The sequence below is a fragment of the Centropristis striata genome, chromosome 6, assembly GCF_030273125.1.
Source record: "Centropristis striata isolate RG_2023a ecotype Rhode Island chromosome 6, C.striata_1.0, whole genome shotgun sequence".
NCBI lineage: Eukaryota > Metazoa > Chordata > Actinopteri > Perciformes > Serranidae > Centropristis > Centropristis striata.
Window position 1 is genome coordinate 3,836,801 of NC_081522.1, and position 18,479 is coordinate 3,855,279.

General features: G+C 40.8%; 1 protein-coding gene across 1 annotated transcript; it reads right to left on the minus strand.

Annotated features, from left to right (window-relative positions):
* Positions 1-12,964: 12,964 nt before the first annotated feature.
* On the minus strand, positions 12,965-16,631 carry LOC131972983 (uncharacterized). The gene is made up of 2 exons (XM_059334816.1): positions 16,599-16,631; positions 12,965-13,688 (listed from the first exon to the last, which is right to left on the minus strand). Exon 2 carries the CDS (start codon positions 13,679-13,681, stop codon positions 12,965-12,967), a length of 717 nt encoding a protein of 238 aa, XP_059190799.1. The 5' UTR covers positions 13,682-13,688; positions 16,599-16,631.
* Positions 16,632-18,479: the final 1,848 nt, after the last annotated feature.

Below are 18,479 nucleotides of genomic sequence, written 5' to 3' on the forward strand. Positions count from 1 at the left end.
GTCTTGTGAGTGAATGCTGGCTGAAAATGAAACTGGCCCTCAGCTCTGGACTCAGACTGACACAGCTCTCACAGGATCCCAGTCAGAATGAGCCTCTTATGTAATAATTCACATTTGCATCTTCTACAGAAGTTGGACTTACATGCAAACCAAATTCTATTGGCCAGTTACCTATGACATGGACAGGCCAACAGCTGTTTAAGTCTCGTTTAAAGGTTTTGATACATAATGTGTATGTGTGTGTGTGTTGTTCTTACAGGCGTGTATCTATGAGTTACAAAGCCTAAACATGCTTCTTGCATATTTTCCTTTCCAAAATAAGATCCAACAAATAGTGAGTTTGACTCTCCATGGTTGCAGTGGGTACTGCACTGGCGATTATAAGTCAGGCGAGAGCAAACAGAAAAAACAGTAAAGGTCTAAAATTAATTTCCACACTGCAAAAAAGGTGTTTAGTCTAAAAGCAAGATAAAAACACTAAATCTGAGGGAAAGGATCTTGCTGCATGGACAGATAATTTCACTTGACAACATTGCTTTAATTAAGATTATTAAATCAAGAAGCATGTTGTACGCTTAAAATAAGAAATTAACTCTTAAAACAAGATAAATTAAAGCTGAAAGCAGCGATGAACTGGCCCGAGCAGAGTGCTCTGCTTGGGAGGGGGTCAGTTTCAATCAGTCTCCCCCAGAGAGAGTGAAAACATCAGGGTGGGTCAAGTATGAAACGTTTCCCTTCAAACTTCAAACTAGCATTACAGCAAAACTTGTTTTACTAAAGTACAGTAGTAAAGTAGTAAGTGCTGAAGAAGCGCTACCAGCAGAGATGTTTACTCTCAAACATGATCAGAAATATAAAAATGATTTACCTTTAAGTTATTGTCAGTGAAAAGGTCCCGTCTGAACACCAGGTTTGTCTTGTGAGTGAATGCTGGCTGAAAATGAAACTGGCCCTCAGCTCCTCCCTTACGCTCGTATTTCCTGTTCCTCTCTTACATGTCCCTTCCCCCTCTAAGTGCTCTGAGCCTTTGCTCTGACACGCCCAAGATCTGTTTCTCTTATCCTTCAGAAAGATGTATAACTCACTGCAGCAGAGCAGATGAGACCTGGAGGCTTCCTGACTGAAGTTTCGTGTTGATGATCTATCTGTCAGGCTGGCTTCATGGTCTGCCACACTGAGAAGATGGATTAGGAGTCACAAAACAAACACAAAGAATCTTTTTACAGAGCTTAACCACGAGTCATAAACATGCACACACATTCAACTTTATAGCACCTTTCATACAAACATGCAGTCAAGCCGAAACAACACGGACAAAGAGCAAAAATGAAAACAGAAACACAATTCTAACAAATAAAATAAAAAGTTAAAAAAATAACCACTAGGGATACAGAAAATGTAAAAACCCAATATTAAAACGTAAAAAAAAAGACAAATCAAGAGGGAAAAAAATCAAGAGAGCTTTCCATTATAATGCCAAGTGAGTTCAACCTTTTAAGGGTATGAAAACAAAAATTATCTACGGATACTTACTTTACTTATAGCATTGTCAGTGGAGGAGCAGTTGAGTAGTCAGCGTTTAAATGCAGCAGTAGGTTTAATGTAGTGTGTTAAAATAATTGATTATTTTTTATATTGGTAAAGGATTTTATGCTTGATTTCTGCTTCCCTGTTGTCTGACTCTGTGTCTGTCTCTGTGCGTGACTATCAGGTCAGCTATGGTAAATATCTCTATGCATTTATATTAAATCAGGCAATATGATTTTGATACAATGATTATGTTTGTGTGTTAATGTTATAACATATATTTCATTGTCTGTTTCATATTTTTTAGACTTTTAGAATCTATGTGAGACAGTGAAAATCCTTTTGGCTCTGTAAGACATAATATCTTTGTAAGACATAACAAGGCAGGAGGTTTTTGTTGAATGTTCTGGAGAAGAAGCCAGGTCAGGATGGCCTTGTCCGGGGCAGCAAGCAACCAGGTGGCATGACGTACCGTTGTATTAATTAAAACTGGCGAATCAGCGATCAAGAAGGCACTTCCTGGAGGAAATCGACCAGCATGTTTTGTAAACAAATGTTAGTATTTTAATCAGGCGGCAATCTCCGTGTCTGAGCATGGAGGCCACCAGGAAGTGCATAAAGCCTGCAATTCACCGAAAATTCCAGTAGGGGGTGCTAAGTTTGGCTGCAAAAGAAATCTGCCCATTCATTTCAGTGCTAAATTTGAAAACTTCTCACTTGATTTATTACCTCAGAAAAAAATTTCAGGGACAACATTATGGTCTCAATCGCTAGTAAAAAATCTTCTTCAAGACAATTTGATGTCAATAGTTCTAATAATGGCCCCATTTAGAAGAAAATAGAAGATAAAGAATCGTATGATTTGGGGCGTTTCTAGCTTTGATTGACAGGTCACTGACAAGGAGAGCCGTCACCAGGAGAGAAGCAGAGCGTATCCACGGAAACGTGTCAATAAAGTTATATATAACGTTATATAGATAGAAAAGAGGACGTTTAGCGGTTTGGTCTCATAACTTTGACCCTTTCACACTATATTTTCACTTAATGACAGTTTATTTGAATGTTTTGTTCAGTAAAAATGTCTTGTTCAGCGTTTGGTTGGACTAACAGACACTCCAAGGAGTCGCTGCTCAGTTTTCTGAGGTAAGAAAGATACATTTTGTTTTTGTTTTTTTGCTAGCCAAAACTAACATCCCAGTTAATGCTCCAGTTAATGCTAACATGAATTAGCAGCGGCTTCTCTCAGTCGGGTTGCTGGTGTAGAGATGCGTGTAGTCAGTGTCGTCAGATCCCTCGCGCTCCGCCACAGTCCAATTATGGTCTGCTCCGCGTATCGGAAACAAGATGGCGACGCAAGATGGCGACGAGTGTAACGCTGAACTCGATGCTTCCAACGGGCAGTCCACAAACCAATGGGTGACGTCACGGTGACTACGTCCATTATTTATATACAGTCTATGATTTTAATGGGTTCAGGGAGAGAGTCGTGGTTCAGACTTCACGAACTGAAACCCGTCTGTTTGTATTCAGGGACATGAGTTTTTGAACCTGGAGAATCTCTGTAAAGTGCACATTTTTTGACGTATTGTAATAAAACTATGCTAAACTGAGAAACTTGGACGCCTCCTGCTCTTCATTTCCCCATCAACGATCTGCGCAGAAAAATGGTGTGGTTTTTTCTGTTGGTAACAGATTATCAATTTTCAAGGTTTTCCTCATGCAATTTCTAACAAGTGTAAAGGCCTCAAGTTCATAGATTGGAAGCCCAAGAGTAAACACACACTGGAGAAAATGATAGGTCTCAATGCAGGCCTTTCATTAGGTCACAGGTAAAATTATGTAGTGCTGGACTCAGACTGACACAGCTCTCACAGGATCCCAGTCAGAATGAGCCTAGACTTCTGTAATAATTCACATTTGCATCTTCTACAGAAGTTGGACTTACATGCAAACCAAATTCTATTGGCCAGTTACCTATGGCATGGACAGGCCAACAGCTGTTTAAGTCTCATTCAAAGGTTTTGATACATAATGTGTATGTGTGTGTGTGTGTTGTTCTTACAGGCGTGTATCTATGAGTTACAAAGCCTAAACATGATAACATACTGTGAGAACACACTGCGCTGTCTCTTGCTTGTGAGAAAGAGATGCGCTACAGTGCAGCAAAACACATTGGCTACTGCCTTCTTGTAATTATTATTCAAATATAACAGTGGTAGTCGTGTTCTGAGGGCAGGAATGTCTTTTATTGTTTTAATTGCACTATATCTGTTGTTGGGCAACACGGTAGTGTAGTGCTTGCCCACAGCAAGTCTCACCGTCTTTAGATATTTCCTAAATATTAAAAGGGAATAGTTAAATGAATATAAACAATCCAATAAATACATGAATAACTAAATCAAGTTCTCATTTGTATCATTTTTTCAGCAGCTTCTGCTTTGAGAAAATAAACAAAAATTTTAAAAAGTCCACAGTGGTATTTGAGATTTTTTTTAAAATCAGGACGTCCTCCAGTTAGCAGTGGTGGCCAGTCACTGCCCATCTTCTAGAAGTAGCCTGGCCTGCCACCCTTTGTCTTTGCACTGGTGGACCAGGTCCTGGTACATTGCAACGTTCTTCCGACGGGACCGCCAGTTCCACTAGGACGAAGATCAGGCCTCAGGGATGTGTGGAATCTCCATCCAAGGTCCACCCTCATCTCCCATGCTGGGCTTGTCTGCAGGAGGCTTTTGTTCTTCATCTTGGAGGTTTGTGGTTTTCCCCCTCCCAGAGTGGACCAAATTTGAGTGGACCTGATGCCTTTCCCATCTTTCATGCCTTCCTGCATGAAAATGCAGAGACATTGCATGTTCTTGCTTTCCTATCGGATGTCACCACGGTGGTTTCTTAACCTGGGCTCTGTTGAAAGACGCAAATGGCAGACCTGTGCCTCGCACTATCATCTTCAAACTCCTGCACTTCACCGACAGAGACAAAATCCTGAAAGCGGCGTGCGGTGCAGCTGTGGAGTTGGAGGTGGTTCAACCCTAGTTCCTCTGTTTCTTGGAGACCAATTGAGAAGAATATTGCACTACCTCACAGGTTGAAGACCTGTTGTATGCTAATGTATCATTGAAAAAAGCCAAGTTAGGTTTAGGCCCTGTTATTTCATTTCTACTCACATCTAACCGCGCCGTAATGAAGCATGTTGGCACAGGTTATAAATGGCATAATCACACACCAATTTTTAATAACTTCTCACTAGTTACCGGTAATATGCCTTTTTCATTTCCACACTGGAAGAATAGGGGAGTGAATATATTAAAAGATTTGAATGATGTCCGTGGTTTTCGAGCTTTTAACGATCTACAAGCTGAATTTGATCTTCCAGGGTCATCTTTTTTCTTCTATATGCAGTTAAGATTAGCTATGCGGGCAAATGGTGTCCCGTGGGGAACAGCTCTCCCCACACATCCTCTACATAAATGACTTGCTTCAGTAGGGCCTACACAGGGGATGGTTTCAAAACTTTACAAATTAATTTCTGGACCCTATAAACACTTACCAGTAGAGGGTATTTGGAATAGAGATCTAAATGAAGAACATGACAGAGAGATTTGCTGGGACACAATGTGGAAAAATCTCAGTGGTACATCCAAAAACCCCAACCATCAATTAATACACGATAATTATGTTCATAGGATGTACCTCACCCCAAGAAGGCGTTATTCTAGGAAGATCACCACGTCCCCAAACTGTAACCTTTGTCCACTTAATGCGGTCTTTCTTGCATGTTTATTGGGAGTGCCCTGGCGTGGTTAGATTCTGGAAGGAAATATCTCTCACTTTAACTGACATTCTTAAAATTACGATCCCAGTCTCCGCAGCCTTACTTCTGCTTAATGACGACTCTTATTTAAATCTGTCCCTGCAGCATAAACGTATTCTATGGGCTGGTCTCACAGCAGCCAAGAAGATGCTGGCTCTTAGGTGGCAACCGCCATATTCCTTGGCTTGTCAGCAGTGGGCCAATTCAATTCTTGAAATTGTTCTGATGGAGTGGTCTGTTGCCCATATGCATGGGGCCAGCCATAGGACTCTGCGGGCCTGGGAGGCGGCACACAAGTTAGTCACAGAAAGGGTGCAGCACGGCCGACCTTGATCTTTCTATTATATTTTTATTTAGGGAGAGATCCTGAGATAAGTCTCTTGAGTCTGAGTATTCACCTGGACTATGGTATGATAAAGGCTGCCAGAAAACTACTAAATGTTTAGTTACTAGTTAATTATTAGTCACCTAAAGCATAAAAAGATAACAGCTTTTGTTTCACTTTCTTACAAGCACACACTTGCATTAAAACAGACAGCTCTCATCTGCATCCACTTTACAGTAAGTAATCATTTACATTCATTCTATGTAGTTTTACTGTTTAAAATGTAATCTCTTTCAATCATAACCCTATATAAGTGTGTAGTGGTGTCTGTATGTGCAGAGATTTTGTCTTCCTTTCATTTAGCTGTGTTTGGGATGAACAAATACAAAATCTGCAAAACCACCAACTTCATTTTGATCGATCAAATAATTGATGGACAGTAATATTTCAGTAGTGAAACTAGGTTTATTGGACTAACAGAAGATGTGCAATATGCACCAAAACAAAATTAGACAGGTGGAGAAATTTGGGCAAGAATTAAAGTTCCCATTAATGTCCATTTTGTTCAAAGCTTTTCTACCTGTCTCTTCAGCTGATCATGGATACAGCCATGATGATTGCAAATATCAGCTACCAAATCAAAGGCCTAAACGACATGATGATGAACAATAAAAATATATTCCGCAAAATATCCCGGAGACTTGAACTCCTGAAGAGCATAATGAAATCCAAACAGATGGGGGAATGCCAAGACTCTAATGTGCGTGAAGCTTTGGAAAATCTCCAAAAGGTTCTGTCTTCAGCTCAGTGCAAAGTCCAGAAGTATAACAACACATGGAAGTTGATTAAGCTGTTCCGTGCCGGCAAATTCAAATTAAAGTTCGACAAGTTGAACCACGATCTCACTGATGCCTTTGAGAAGCTCTCTGGTGCTTTACATATCTACCACTTCGAGAGACTGGACAAAATGGAATCCAGGTGTTTTATACTATAAAGAAGAGCACGCTGCCTCAGGGCCTCAAGTCAGGGGGTGTGCTGCCAGGATCTGTGCTTGGCAGCTCCTCCTTTCCCTTCCCTGTCTGTTCTGTGTATGTAAGAGTGCATGGGCGTGGCTTTGTTCACAGGCGGGACCAGGTGAACCCAATCCAGTAATCAACCCTCACAGTATAAAACCCTGTTCTTCTATTCTATCGTTGCCAGATCGTTCCATCAACTAGCATAGTGGTTCCTTGTACCTTAGCTCCTCTTCTGTTTTTGCTACTTCCTGGTGCTAACTAGCTTGTGTGGTAATGCTCCTCTGTGTTTTCTACATTGCTTTGGATCATGGTGTCACATGCTCCATTTCCTGCTTCCCTGTCGGCTTCTTCTAGACTCTAGAAGAAGCCCAAGCTTAATTATGTTTAGGTACACAATCTATGAATCTCGAGGGGAAAGTAGCTAATGTTAATGTTAGGCTTTGACGTCGAACCATCGTGTTAATTTCTTTTTCATGCATGATAGCAGCTAGCTAGCATACAGGGATCATGCACAGCCTGCTTCTTTTACTGTAGCTGCTAATGTGTTAAATGGAAAAACAATGTGTTGTTACCTAGCTAGTTAATGTCAGTACATGGGTGCAAACTAAATTCAAAATGGGTCATTCATTTGATGATCTGTGGTTATGGGATTGCATCGTTTTCACCTTTTTCACCTGTGATATGACAGGTTTGCAGTGCACCCCTGTACTTAACCAAGCATTCGTCTATGAATGCAAGTGTAGTGTGAATTGTGTGTTCTTAGGCTATGTGGAGAATGTCTCTATGTCTACAAAATTTCGCCGCGCATCTCCTTGACTCTTCTGGGCTGAGCCCCGGATGTGTCAAAATCCTAGAGACGCCCCTGACCCTGGACAGGTCGCCAGACTATCACAGTTCAGAGACAGAAAACCCTTCACTCCTACGGGCAATTCAGAGTCACCAATTAAACCTAAGCTGCATGGGGAGAACATGCAAACTGCACACAGAAGAGCTGCAAGCTGTATTCAAACCTGCAACCTTCTTGGCATGATGGAAAAGTACTCACGACTTCACCACCAGCCTTTCATAGATTTCCGCAGGTTCAAGCCCCCCCTTCAGCCAGTGAATACCTGTGGGGTGGACATGGAGGTGGTGCCAAGTTCTAAGTATCTAGGTGTATACCTGGATAATAAGTTGGATTGGTCCCTAAACACAGACACTCTCTACAAAAAGGAGCAGAGCCGCCTCTTTTTCTTCTTGAAGCTCAGATCTCTGGACATCTGTAGTAAGATGCTGCAGATGTTTTATCAGTCTGTGGTGGTAGTGTGTTGTTTTATGCTGCAGTCTGCTGGGGAGGCAGCATCACACACAGAGATGATCAGACTGGTCTAAAGAGCTGGTTCTGTGGTTGGAGCCAGGTTGGACACACTGGAGGAGGTGGTGGAGAGATGACCTGTTAACATGTTGAGGCCATCCTGAAATACCCAGATCATCTGCTACACAAAACCTTTATGGAGCAAAAAAACAGCAGTGGACGGCTCCTCTCTCTCTGTTGCAGGACGGAGAGATGCAAAGATCCTTCTCTCCTACAGCCATCAGGCTGTCTCATTCTAACAGAGCTAACAGAATTTCCCCTCAGGGATGAATGAAGTAATTTTGATTGATTTGATTTTGATTCTGATTTGTTTGATTTCCCTGTTGGGGGACATTGCCCTCATAATATTTTATCTGGACCCCCCTGTAGACCCCCTAACTGTAGCAAATATTTTCAGACATTTATCACTCTACGTTTACCACCAGAGAGGTGAAATTGCAAGTATAACTGTGTTTATTTGTGTATGTGTGTTGTTGTTATATTGGATATGATTGCGGTGGTATGCAACAGTTGTGCTTTATGTATTTTGTACACCTAAAATGTGGCCCAGCCTGGCCTCCCAATTTAAAAATGGCTTAGAACTGCCACATCTGTGCATACAAAAGCTTTATTGCTGAATCTACAAGGCGCTTCATGCATGTAAACATCAGAACAGACAGTGGATCACTGCAGTTCACACCAGAATCCTTAAATCATGTTTAAATCAACCACAAGATTATTTTTTTAATAGTTCTGACTGAGAATAATGTGTACCCATAATCAATAATAACAGCTGGGTTGTTCAGCATGAAGTCCACAAGATGGTGCTATGAGTCTGAATAGATTAGAATCTTTACTGATCAGCGTTTTAGTCAAAACATTTCCTGCACTAACTCATCTGTAGAAGATAATCACGAGAGAGAACTACATTATTAATTGATACATGACATTAAATGGCAAAAATAACAACCATTCAATTGCAGCAGTTTATGTATGTCAATTTAAAATAACTAAAAATCAATTTTATCACCTTAAGGAGAGCTACATCTGCTCTGTTGGTCTAAAGATGTCTGTGAAATAAAGTCAAAAGCTACAGCAATATCTAATCATGTAAACCTTGTGTTTAGAATGTTTAGTCAGACATATTCCTGATATTCCTGAACAAGTTCTCTGTAACATGTTTAAGTAAGCCATTTTTGTTCTCTGCATCCAGTTAATGAGTCATGAGCATGTTGATGAGTTTAAATTACATTATTAATCATGTTTTGTATACACAAGACTGTTTAAAGTGCCTTTTTAAATTACAAACACTAGTATATAATTACAAGTAATAAAGTGCCTCACATAGAATGAATTTGATTATAATTGACTATAAATGTACTGATTACAAACTGATTAAACACACGTAAACATTTATTGGATTTGATCAAAGTTCTGACAGACAGAAAGTGCGAGAGGCTTTAAGCTGCAGTCACAAAAATTGAATGCAAATATTTGGCTCCCATTTACTTCCATTCTATGAACTGAATGTACATTTCGCAGTCTCAACCAGTAAAAAAGGCATGTGCATAGTTGAACCCACTTGGCTGACTACAAATAATACTGCAACTGTAAACTGCAGCCACACATACGCGACTCACAATTCTTCTCTCCCATCCACTTCCATTCTATGCTGGCAAAGGAGCGAATAAAACATTCACTTCTGGTTCCATCCATCCATCCATCCATCCATTTTCCTCAACTTATCCGGGGCCAGGTCGCGGGGGCAGCAGGAGAAGCAGGGCATTCCAGACGTCCCTCTCCCCAGCCACAACGTCCAGCTCCTCCTGGGGGACCCCGAGGCGTTCCCAGGCCAGGAGAGAGATATAATCCCTCCACCGTGTTCTGGGTCTTCCCCGGGGCCTCCTACCAGTTGGACGTGCCTGGAACTCCTCTAACGGGAGGCGCCCGGGAGGATCCTTACCAGATGCCCAAACCACCTCAGCTGACTCCTTTCAACGCGAAGGAGCAGCGGCTCTACTCCGAGCTCCCTCCGGATGTCTGAGCTCCTCACCCTATCTCTAAGGCTGAGCCCAGCCACCCTACGGAGGAAGCTAATTTCAGCCGCTTGTATCCGCGATCTTGCTCTTTCGGTCACTACCCAAAGCTCATGACCAATGGTGAGGGTTGGAACGTAGATGGACCAGTAAGTCGAGAGCTTTGCCTTCAGGCTCAGCTCCTTCTTCACCATGACCGTCCAGTACAACGCCCACATTACTGCTGACGCCGCACCAAACCGCCTGTCCATCTCACTCTCCGTTCTACCCTCACTTGTGAACAAGACCCCGAGATACTTGAACTCCTTCGCTTAAGGCAGTACCTCTCCCCACCCAGAGGGGGCAGTCCACCTTTTTCCGGCAGAGAACCATGGCCTCAGACTTGGAGGTGCTGACTCTCATCCCAACTGCTTCGCACTCAGCTGCAAACCACCCCAACGAGTGCTGGAGGTCCCGGCTTGATGAAGCCAAAAGAACCACATCATCTGCAAAAAGCAGAGATGGTTGCAGGGCAAATTTGCATCCTCAAATTCAACCATGGTGAACTTATACATTTCGTCACCTTTATCTTTGTTGTTACTCTTGTATCTGTTGTGTAAAATATTTTATTGAAAAAGTACTTCTCATACAAGATCACCTTTACAAAAATCGAGAAGCAGAGGATAACATCTTCTTCATGCAGCATCAGCCAAGGTGTGCAGAGAGGAGGATAGTACACTTCTTACACAAGCTTTCTCACTCTTTCGTATTTTCGTGTGACAGAAATTAATTTTTATAGTTTTGTTCCCATTTAGCCACAAAAGCTTGAGCGAGGGCTGGGATGTGGAGCGATAAAGCCTGACACACAGCTGGCCTTCCAGTTCTGCTGGGGTCTGATAAGGAACAAAACCCCTTTCCTGTGTGCACCAGCCCAACTCTGGAGCATAAGTTCACGAAGGTAAGTGCATGTGGACACTCCCAGCCCAGGGTCAAAAAGGGGCGATGCAAGGGTCTATGGAGTCCATATTTCCTTAGTCAGGCTCACCTTGTCTGCATCTTCAACAATTTCCTACCCATAAAAAAAATTTCAGAGGTCTTGTGCCACCAAAAGAGTAGCAATATTAGTTGTTGCATCTTCGCAACTGATTGAAAAAAGAAGCCTGAATATACACTAACGCTCAAAAGTTTGGGGTCCCCCAGAAACTGTTGTTTTACATGAAAACAAACTTTTATTCATGAAATGAGTTAGAAAACCAATGGAAAATAAAGTAAAGACATTCACAAGGGTAGTAATAATAATTTGAAACTGTACAAATCTCTAACTTTACCTTTAGACACCCAACTGGCCTGAGGAAGGATCATTTTATTGCTTCTCAAATCAGCACAGAACAGTTTTGAGCTGTGCTAACATAATGCACATGTGTTTTAATGATCAATCAGCCTTTCAACACTATTAACATAGATTAACACAATGTGCCACTGGAACACAGGAGTGATGATTGCTGACAATATATAATAAATATTCCATAAGAAAATCAGCTGTTGCCAGCTTTAATAGTCATTTACCACATTAACAATGTCTAATGACTGTATGTCTGTTATTTTAATTTTTAAAAATTGTGCTTTTCCTCCAAAAATAAGGACATTTGTGTGACCCCAAACTTTAAGCGATAGGGTAGATAATGCATTATAAGCAGAGTTATAAAAGATCAACAGTGAGCTTTCCCTTGACTGTCTAATGTCACTAACCATGTCATCACATTTCTATCAGCACCATCAGGTTCTAATCATCAGGGTCATAATTAATAACCTGCTGTTGTGGATAATGGAGGACTCACTTTCTCCCCGGCCTCACATATTACACCACTTTTGTTTCCATGACTTTGAGTGCAGTCATTCGGAACATGTGAACACTTTCAGATATGTTCAGAAAACACTATTTTTTTTACAAGCATACTCAAGCATGGGCGGTCACAATATTGCACAAATACTCAAAAACCGAAGGTATAAAAACACCTTTTACAGCGTGTTGCCCTTGTTTTAATGAGGTAATTCGTCCAGTAACCGGAAGGTTGGTGGTTCGATCCCCGAACATGGCAGCTACATGTCGAAGTATCCTTGAGCAAAATACTGAACCCCAAATTTCTCCCGATGCTGCGTTCATCAGTGTGTGAATGAATTCCCAATGGACAGTGTGCCCTGGTACCCCCTAACACCAGTATGAATGTGTGTGTGAATGGGTGAATGAGAGTAGTGTGTAGTGTAAAGCGCTTTGGGTAAAAGCTAGTGGTGTCAACAATAATCGATTCGGCGATGCATCGCAATGCGGGGCATGCATATTCATTTGAATATTCAAATGAGCCATGTGTTGATGCACAGCACAGGTAAGCTAGCGGGACAAGCTGTTTTGATATGTTGTAACTGAAGTATGTGGTAGTATTTGACAGAACTTTTTACGTTTTTATAGAAAGTACCATTGTATTTGCCTATTTAAAGTTGACTCATTAACGTTACATTTTTGCGTCATGAAAACTAGCATAGCTAGCTAGGGGGGATATCGCTCACGTCTTCCCTACCTCAGGAACAAGGGCTCGACATTTAGCTGATGTAAACTTCACCTCAGCAGGTTCCTTTTTTATGGCAGGAGGAGACATTTCTCTTTCCTTACTTTTAGATGAACTCAGGCAGGAGATTCATTTTGCCATCTTTTCAAAATATAGCCAGTAAAATCTATTGTTATTAGGCCTATCTGACTGCTTGTATTGCCCCATGACTGACGAAAAATGTCCCTTGTTGTGTGCAGTATAATTGTGATGCATCGCAATGCATCGTAGAATCGAATTGAATCGAATCGTTACCTGGTGAATCGTAATCGAATCGAATTGTGAGGGCAGTGCCAATGCACACCCCTAGTAAAAGCGCTATATAAGTGCACCCCATTTACCCATAATAGAGGGAGTAAGGGCTGCAGCTGTAGTTTGTTAAAGCGGATGCATTTTGTGATGAATGAATTGACGGCATGTAGGGAAAGACAGGATTGGAGACAACGGTGGTAGAGAAAGGGGTAGAGATGACGGTTCCATGTAGAGGCATGGAGGGAGGCACGATACAGGGGAAAGGTGTCAGACTTCCAGGGCTCATTGGCGGCATGGTGCTGAAGACTGGCGTGGAAGTTGTGGGCCCTGACGTGGTCACGGGGGGCATGGTGCTGGAGAAAGTCTCAGCGGCTGTGGGTCTAGTATACAAGTTTCTATTTCTCGAAACACTTTTATACACTTTGTGCAGCGTGTTCCCCTGCTCGATAAGTAGAGCTGCAGACAGTACCTGGTAATTATCAGTTAGTCTTTTGTCCACCGCGTGGAACTTGTCTTCGTGATTGCTGGATTTGACGAAGCTCATAAAAGCATTTGATTTTGAGAATTTCTCCATCAGTGTCGTAGCAGAGTCCAGAGTGCTGCAGAGTTCCCTCAGAGCGTTCTTCACAGAGGCAGAGATTCGGCTGGGCCCTCTTTGTTTGATGTTGAGAACCAGTCCCTCCAGGGCCTGGACTCTCTGAGCTATTTGATGGCAGCGCTCCTTGTTGCTCTTCATTTTCACAGCCATTTTGTAGATGGTCTGGCACAGGGACAAGGCTAAATCCACGAGGCCCACATCCATGTTTAAGCTGTACAGACAGAGATGCAGTTAAAACACACAAATTATATAAATTTAAATAAAAAATAGATATTTATAAAATAGTAACGATAATTATCATTACCATCATAAAACCTGAAACTACACTATACATATACATAGCTAATAAAGCTCTATTAACCTCTTGTGACCCTGCGTCCTCATATGTGGACATTACATTTTAGGTTTGCTGGACCTTATACTTCATTCTGCTTAACTATGACATGTTGTCCTCAACAGTACAAACTCTAGAAAATACATCAATGAGTGAAAAAATCAGATGGCAGCATCTTGGTAAAATCAATCAACAGCTTATCCCCAGAAAAAAGTGGACCAGGTAGAAAACCTGATCAGATTCTATGGTTAAAACTTGTTTATTTGTGCTTAATAATAAAAATGTTTGTAGTTTGAGATTCTGTACAAATTTGACTATTTTTAGCAATAGCAACAAGCTACGACTGCTAATCAGGAAGTACTCATTTGACAACGAATAGATTTTGCTATTGTTCTTTCAAAGAGAGGCTGTAAATGTATGGAAATAAACAGATTTACACACTGGTGAATTAATTGTGTTCTACAGTAAAATAACGCTTAGTTTTTAAGTTACCAAACTAAAGCTTGGGTCTCAGGAGGTTAAAGTCAGACAAACATAAAAGACAATATTTCTTTATAAATTGTAAATAAATAAAAACTAACCAGGAGAAAAAAACTGATCTGCACAAATTGAACAGACCTGAGCTGAACTGATTTAGTGACTTAAAAATAAAGTCCGGTCAACTAGAGTTGTAGAGGAGAATTTTTTTTCTTTTTCTCGAGGTGGCAAGAATGAGATCAAAGTTAGTTCTGGCCAGGACATTTCATACTTCACAAAAAACTCAAGTGCAGAACTCCTGGGGAGTCCTCATAGGGCCCTCCCACTGCAGCACACGTCAAATTAAAATTTCTGAGCAATCCCACAATAGTTGTCAAACACCACACAATAAATACATTCTGCCCAGATGACGCGTCAAGAACAAATAAATTTGTTCTCTCTCCCAGGGCTGAGAGAACAGAAGACGTCATTAGGCTGCCTCACTGCGTGCTTCCAAAAACCCATACTACCATACTATTTAGCATGTCAGAAAAAGATTTAGCATGTTCCGAAAATACTAGGATGTCCTACTGCATCCGGGCACATTTTGCATTATGCAAGCCAGCGTACTTTTCTAGCTATTTTGATGCACAACTGTCGGTGGAATACATGCAGGAGCAAGACAACTGAATGGGTGATTATCAGCAGTTATCAGGGGACCGGAGGTTTGTGTCCCATGTGAAAACAAAAGTCTCTAAGGCCCCGTTCACACGAGGACGGTCTGAACAGAAGACGCAAAAGTGGCGTTGCGTCTTCACTTTTTATTCCTCGTTTAGACGAGCATTTTCGGGAGGAAATCTGCGTGCATACGGTGACGCAAAAGTTTGTGAAATTGGATTGTATGCAGCCATCACTTAAAGCGATAAGAGCATCTTTGGGCATGCAGAAGTTTTCACGCCACACATTTTCATCAGCTACTCCTTCCACAAAGTTCTCCACCATCACTAGATCTCCCAGGTCTCGTTCACAGCCGTCTGGCTCGCCTCCGACCAATTGCTGCATCCAAAATGTGATAGAGGTAATTCCAGATCCTTCTCTGTTCACTAATACTATCTGTACATATCCTGGACATTTGGTGGAAAGACTGCTGTAAGTTTATTAGAGCTGCCAGAGCAGCTTGAAGGTCCGACGCATGGAAATAATCCCACGTTTGTTTATTTTCCTGTTCTGGAGCATGTATGTGACGTAAACACATACGTGACGTGAGCAGATCAGATCAGAGTTTTGTGTCTTGTCAGTGTAGACGACACGCTACGGAGGAGAGGATTTAACTTTTCCACTTTGGAAGGTGGTTTCAGATTTTTGCGTCTTTAAGCCCCCAAAACGCCGTCACCGTCTAAACGAAAGGCACTTCTGATAAAATATTTTGTCGTTTTCACCCGCGAGCGTCCTCGTGTAAACGGGGCCTAAGTATGTCAAGTATGTTATTTGGAGTAACATTTTTACATTACCAACATAACTATGCCACATACCTATTTATCTGTCTTTTCGAACTTCTTAAATGCCTTACCAGGAAGTTCTTCATCCTTACCTTAGACAGGTGTTTTTTGCGGCCTAGTTGTAACAAAACTGAAGACTTTTAACGAAACTTAATTGCTTTGATTTCAGCAACCAGCCATTGAATGGGCTTAATACAACCATTGCAGCATACAAGAAGGTGGAGCATTCTTATAGGAATGATAACAGCCATTTAATTGTGTGATAATGTTTAAAACCGGTGGAGCAAGAGGTTCAAAAGTAGTCCCAAATGTATGCATACTGCATGCAACAGTGTACTTTATATCAGTGTTGTGTCTTGTCAAGTTTGTTAATTTTATTCATGTTCATGTTTAGTGTTTCATGTTTCATGTCATGCCTTAGTTTAGTTTCATGTCTAGTCTGTGTTGTCTTGAGCAGTTTGTTTAGTTTAAGTCACTCATGTCTAGTCTCGTCATGCACTCCCTGTTTTATTTTGTACTTACCTTCTCTCCCTCGTTTCAGACCCTGACTTCCTTCCTGTGTGTGATTTCCCGCCACTGTGATTGTCTACCTGCCCCTGATTGGTTCCACCTGTTTTCCATACCTCATGTATAAATAGTCCTTGTCTCTTTGTCTTGTTGCCAGTTCATCTTGTTCATGTACACTTTATCTTGTCAATGTCCCAGCCAGGTTATTTCACAATATAAGGTTTGATTTAAGTTGTGTGTTAGATAATTCATCAGAGTAATTAACTTAAACCTGTGATACCGGATTTTCTGCCTTGTATCGCCCGAAACAATTATGAGCACTGACCTTTAAAAGTCGAGATGAACTTATTGAAGTTATTGTTGTGCAAACGGCTGCTTATTTCTTGCTCCAGCTGTTACAGAGCGACACGATGAATCATTTAGAGTCCGTGTTCCTGTCCACCTGATGAATCAAAGTCACAAGTCATATTCACATAACCAATATTCACTATGCTCTGTTTTTGGTTTCCTGGGGGACATATGTGCCTCTCTAGCTGTTAAATGCTCCACTATGTATGTAACAGACTCTCTGACTAACCAAGAAGTACTTAGATTACTCAAGTAAAAGTAGCAATTCAACATTATAAAAAATACATTTCAAGTAAAGTCATGCATTTGATTATTTAGTATTTACAGAAATATTGTACTTTATGAGTCAGAAATAAAAAAGTACCATTCAGAAAGCAACAAATGAATCACATCCTGTAAATTCTGTTTTACATGTAAAATCTAAATCTGAAATATAACCAGTAAATATAGTTGTTAACTGAAGTCAGTGGCGTAAAAGTGACAAATTTCCCACTGAAATGTAGGGAAGGGAAATTCCTGTCAGTTCTGGGAAGTTACCTTGACTTGACTTTAATGAGGAGGGTGGAGTTTCAGTTGAACAGAGGCAACTATAATCAACCTCGACTGCAATTTTCCTCACTGACAAAACTCTCCATAAAGAACCCTAAAGGAAAAAAATAACACTTCAGGCAACATTTCCTCACCAATATACAGTATTTAGTCCTAAATAATTGTGTTAAATGACTTAAATTAAAAGCTCTCGTGTTCAAAAATGGTGATCTGTCCACTATTTACATTTCGGCAAAACAACCTCTAACACTTTAATTTTACATCTTTCTTGTGGGTACAATATATATCTGTATAAAATATGCATATCTGTGAAACCATCTCCACATCAAGCATTTTCTTAATGTTTCAGATAAATCAGCCAGGTGAACGTCAAAACATTTTTAAAATACTGTAATTTTGGAAGACATCCACATGAAAATACGTCAGATTATCGTCTGATAAACTTTAACATAGCTGCTTACAAAGCAAAGGACTGTGGATTTCCCCAGCATAAATTGTATTTACATTGCTGGAAAATTGCAGGAGGAAATATTACATTTGAATCATTTGAGAACGAAATGCAAAATAAACTATTTGGATAATCTGAAAATGTATTAATTGTCTCAAATGTAAAAATTAAAAATTTTTTTAAAAAAGACAAGATTTTCACAGCACAGCAATGAGAATTGTGATCTTATGAAGGAGGGTAGTTTTAAAAGTAGTTTGGCACAAAAGAAAGAAAGAATGAAAAACAAAAATTCAAAGATTACTTACCAGTTGACAAACAGCCTCCAAGTGTGCACGATGGAGAAAATGCAAGTACATTGTGCTTTTTTTTTTTTATGGCATCTATGATGATGTGTGAATGCCAACAACAACAAACCAGCTCATCCTGTTCATGGCACTTAAAGCACACTGGCACCAATGGAGAGTGGAAATAACATTTCAAGGAATAGGCTAACTTCCTGATGGAGAGTTATGCTACCTACACTGCAAAAAAGCCAACTTGTATTTTTTGGCCTAAAGCAGTGATTTAAGTTGGTAAAATTTGGAAATATAAATTTTTGCAATAATGTAAGTTAGCACAACAAAGGAAGCCAGTTGTCTGCTCAAAAACAAGTTGGTGAGTTGTTGTTACTTATATCTTTAAGTTGAGGTTCACAACAAGGGACAATAGTTCTGATAACTCTTATTTCTTTGTTGTGAAATGCGGGAAAGCGGTGAACTTCATTAGCGAAAGCTAGCGGCTAACTGATGCTAGCGGCTAACTGATGCTAGCGGCGCTGGTTGTTACAGCTACAAGAGTAGCCAATAGCATATCAATGCTAAC

Bases quoted from the DNA above. Each gene is read 5' to 3' on its own strand.
- LOC131972983 (XM_059334816.1), bottom strand. From the start codon at position 13,681: ATGGATGTGGGCCTCGTGGATTTAGCCTTGTCCCTGTGCCAGACCATC.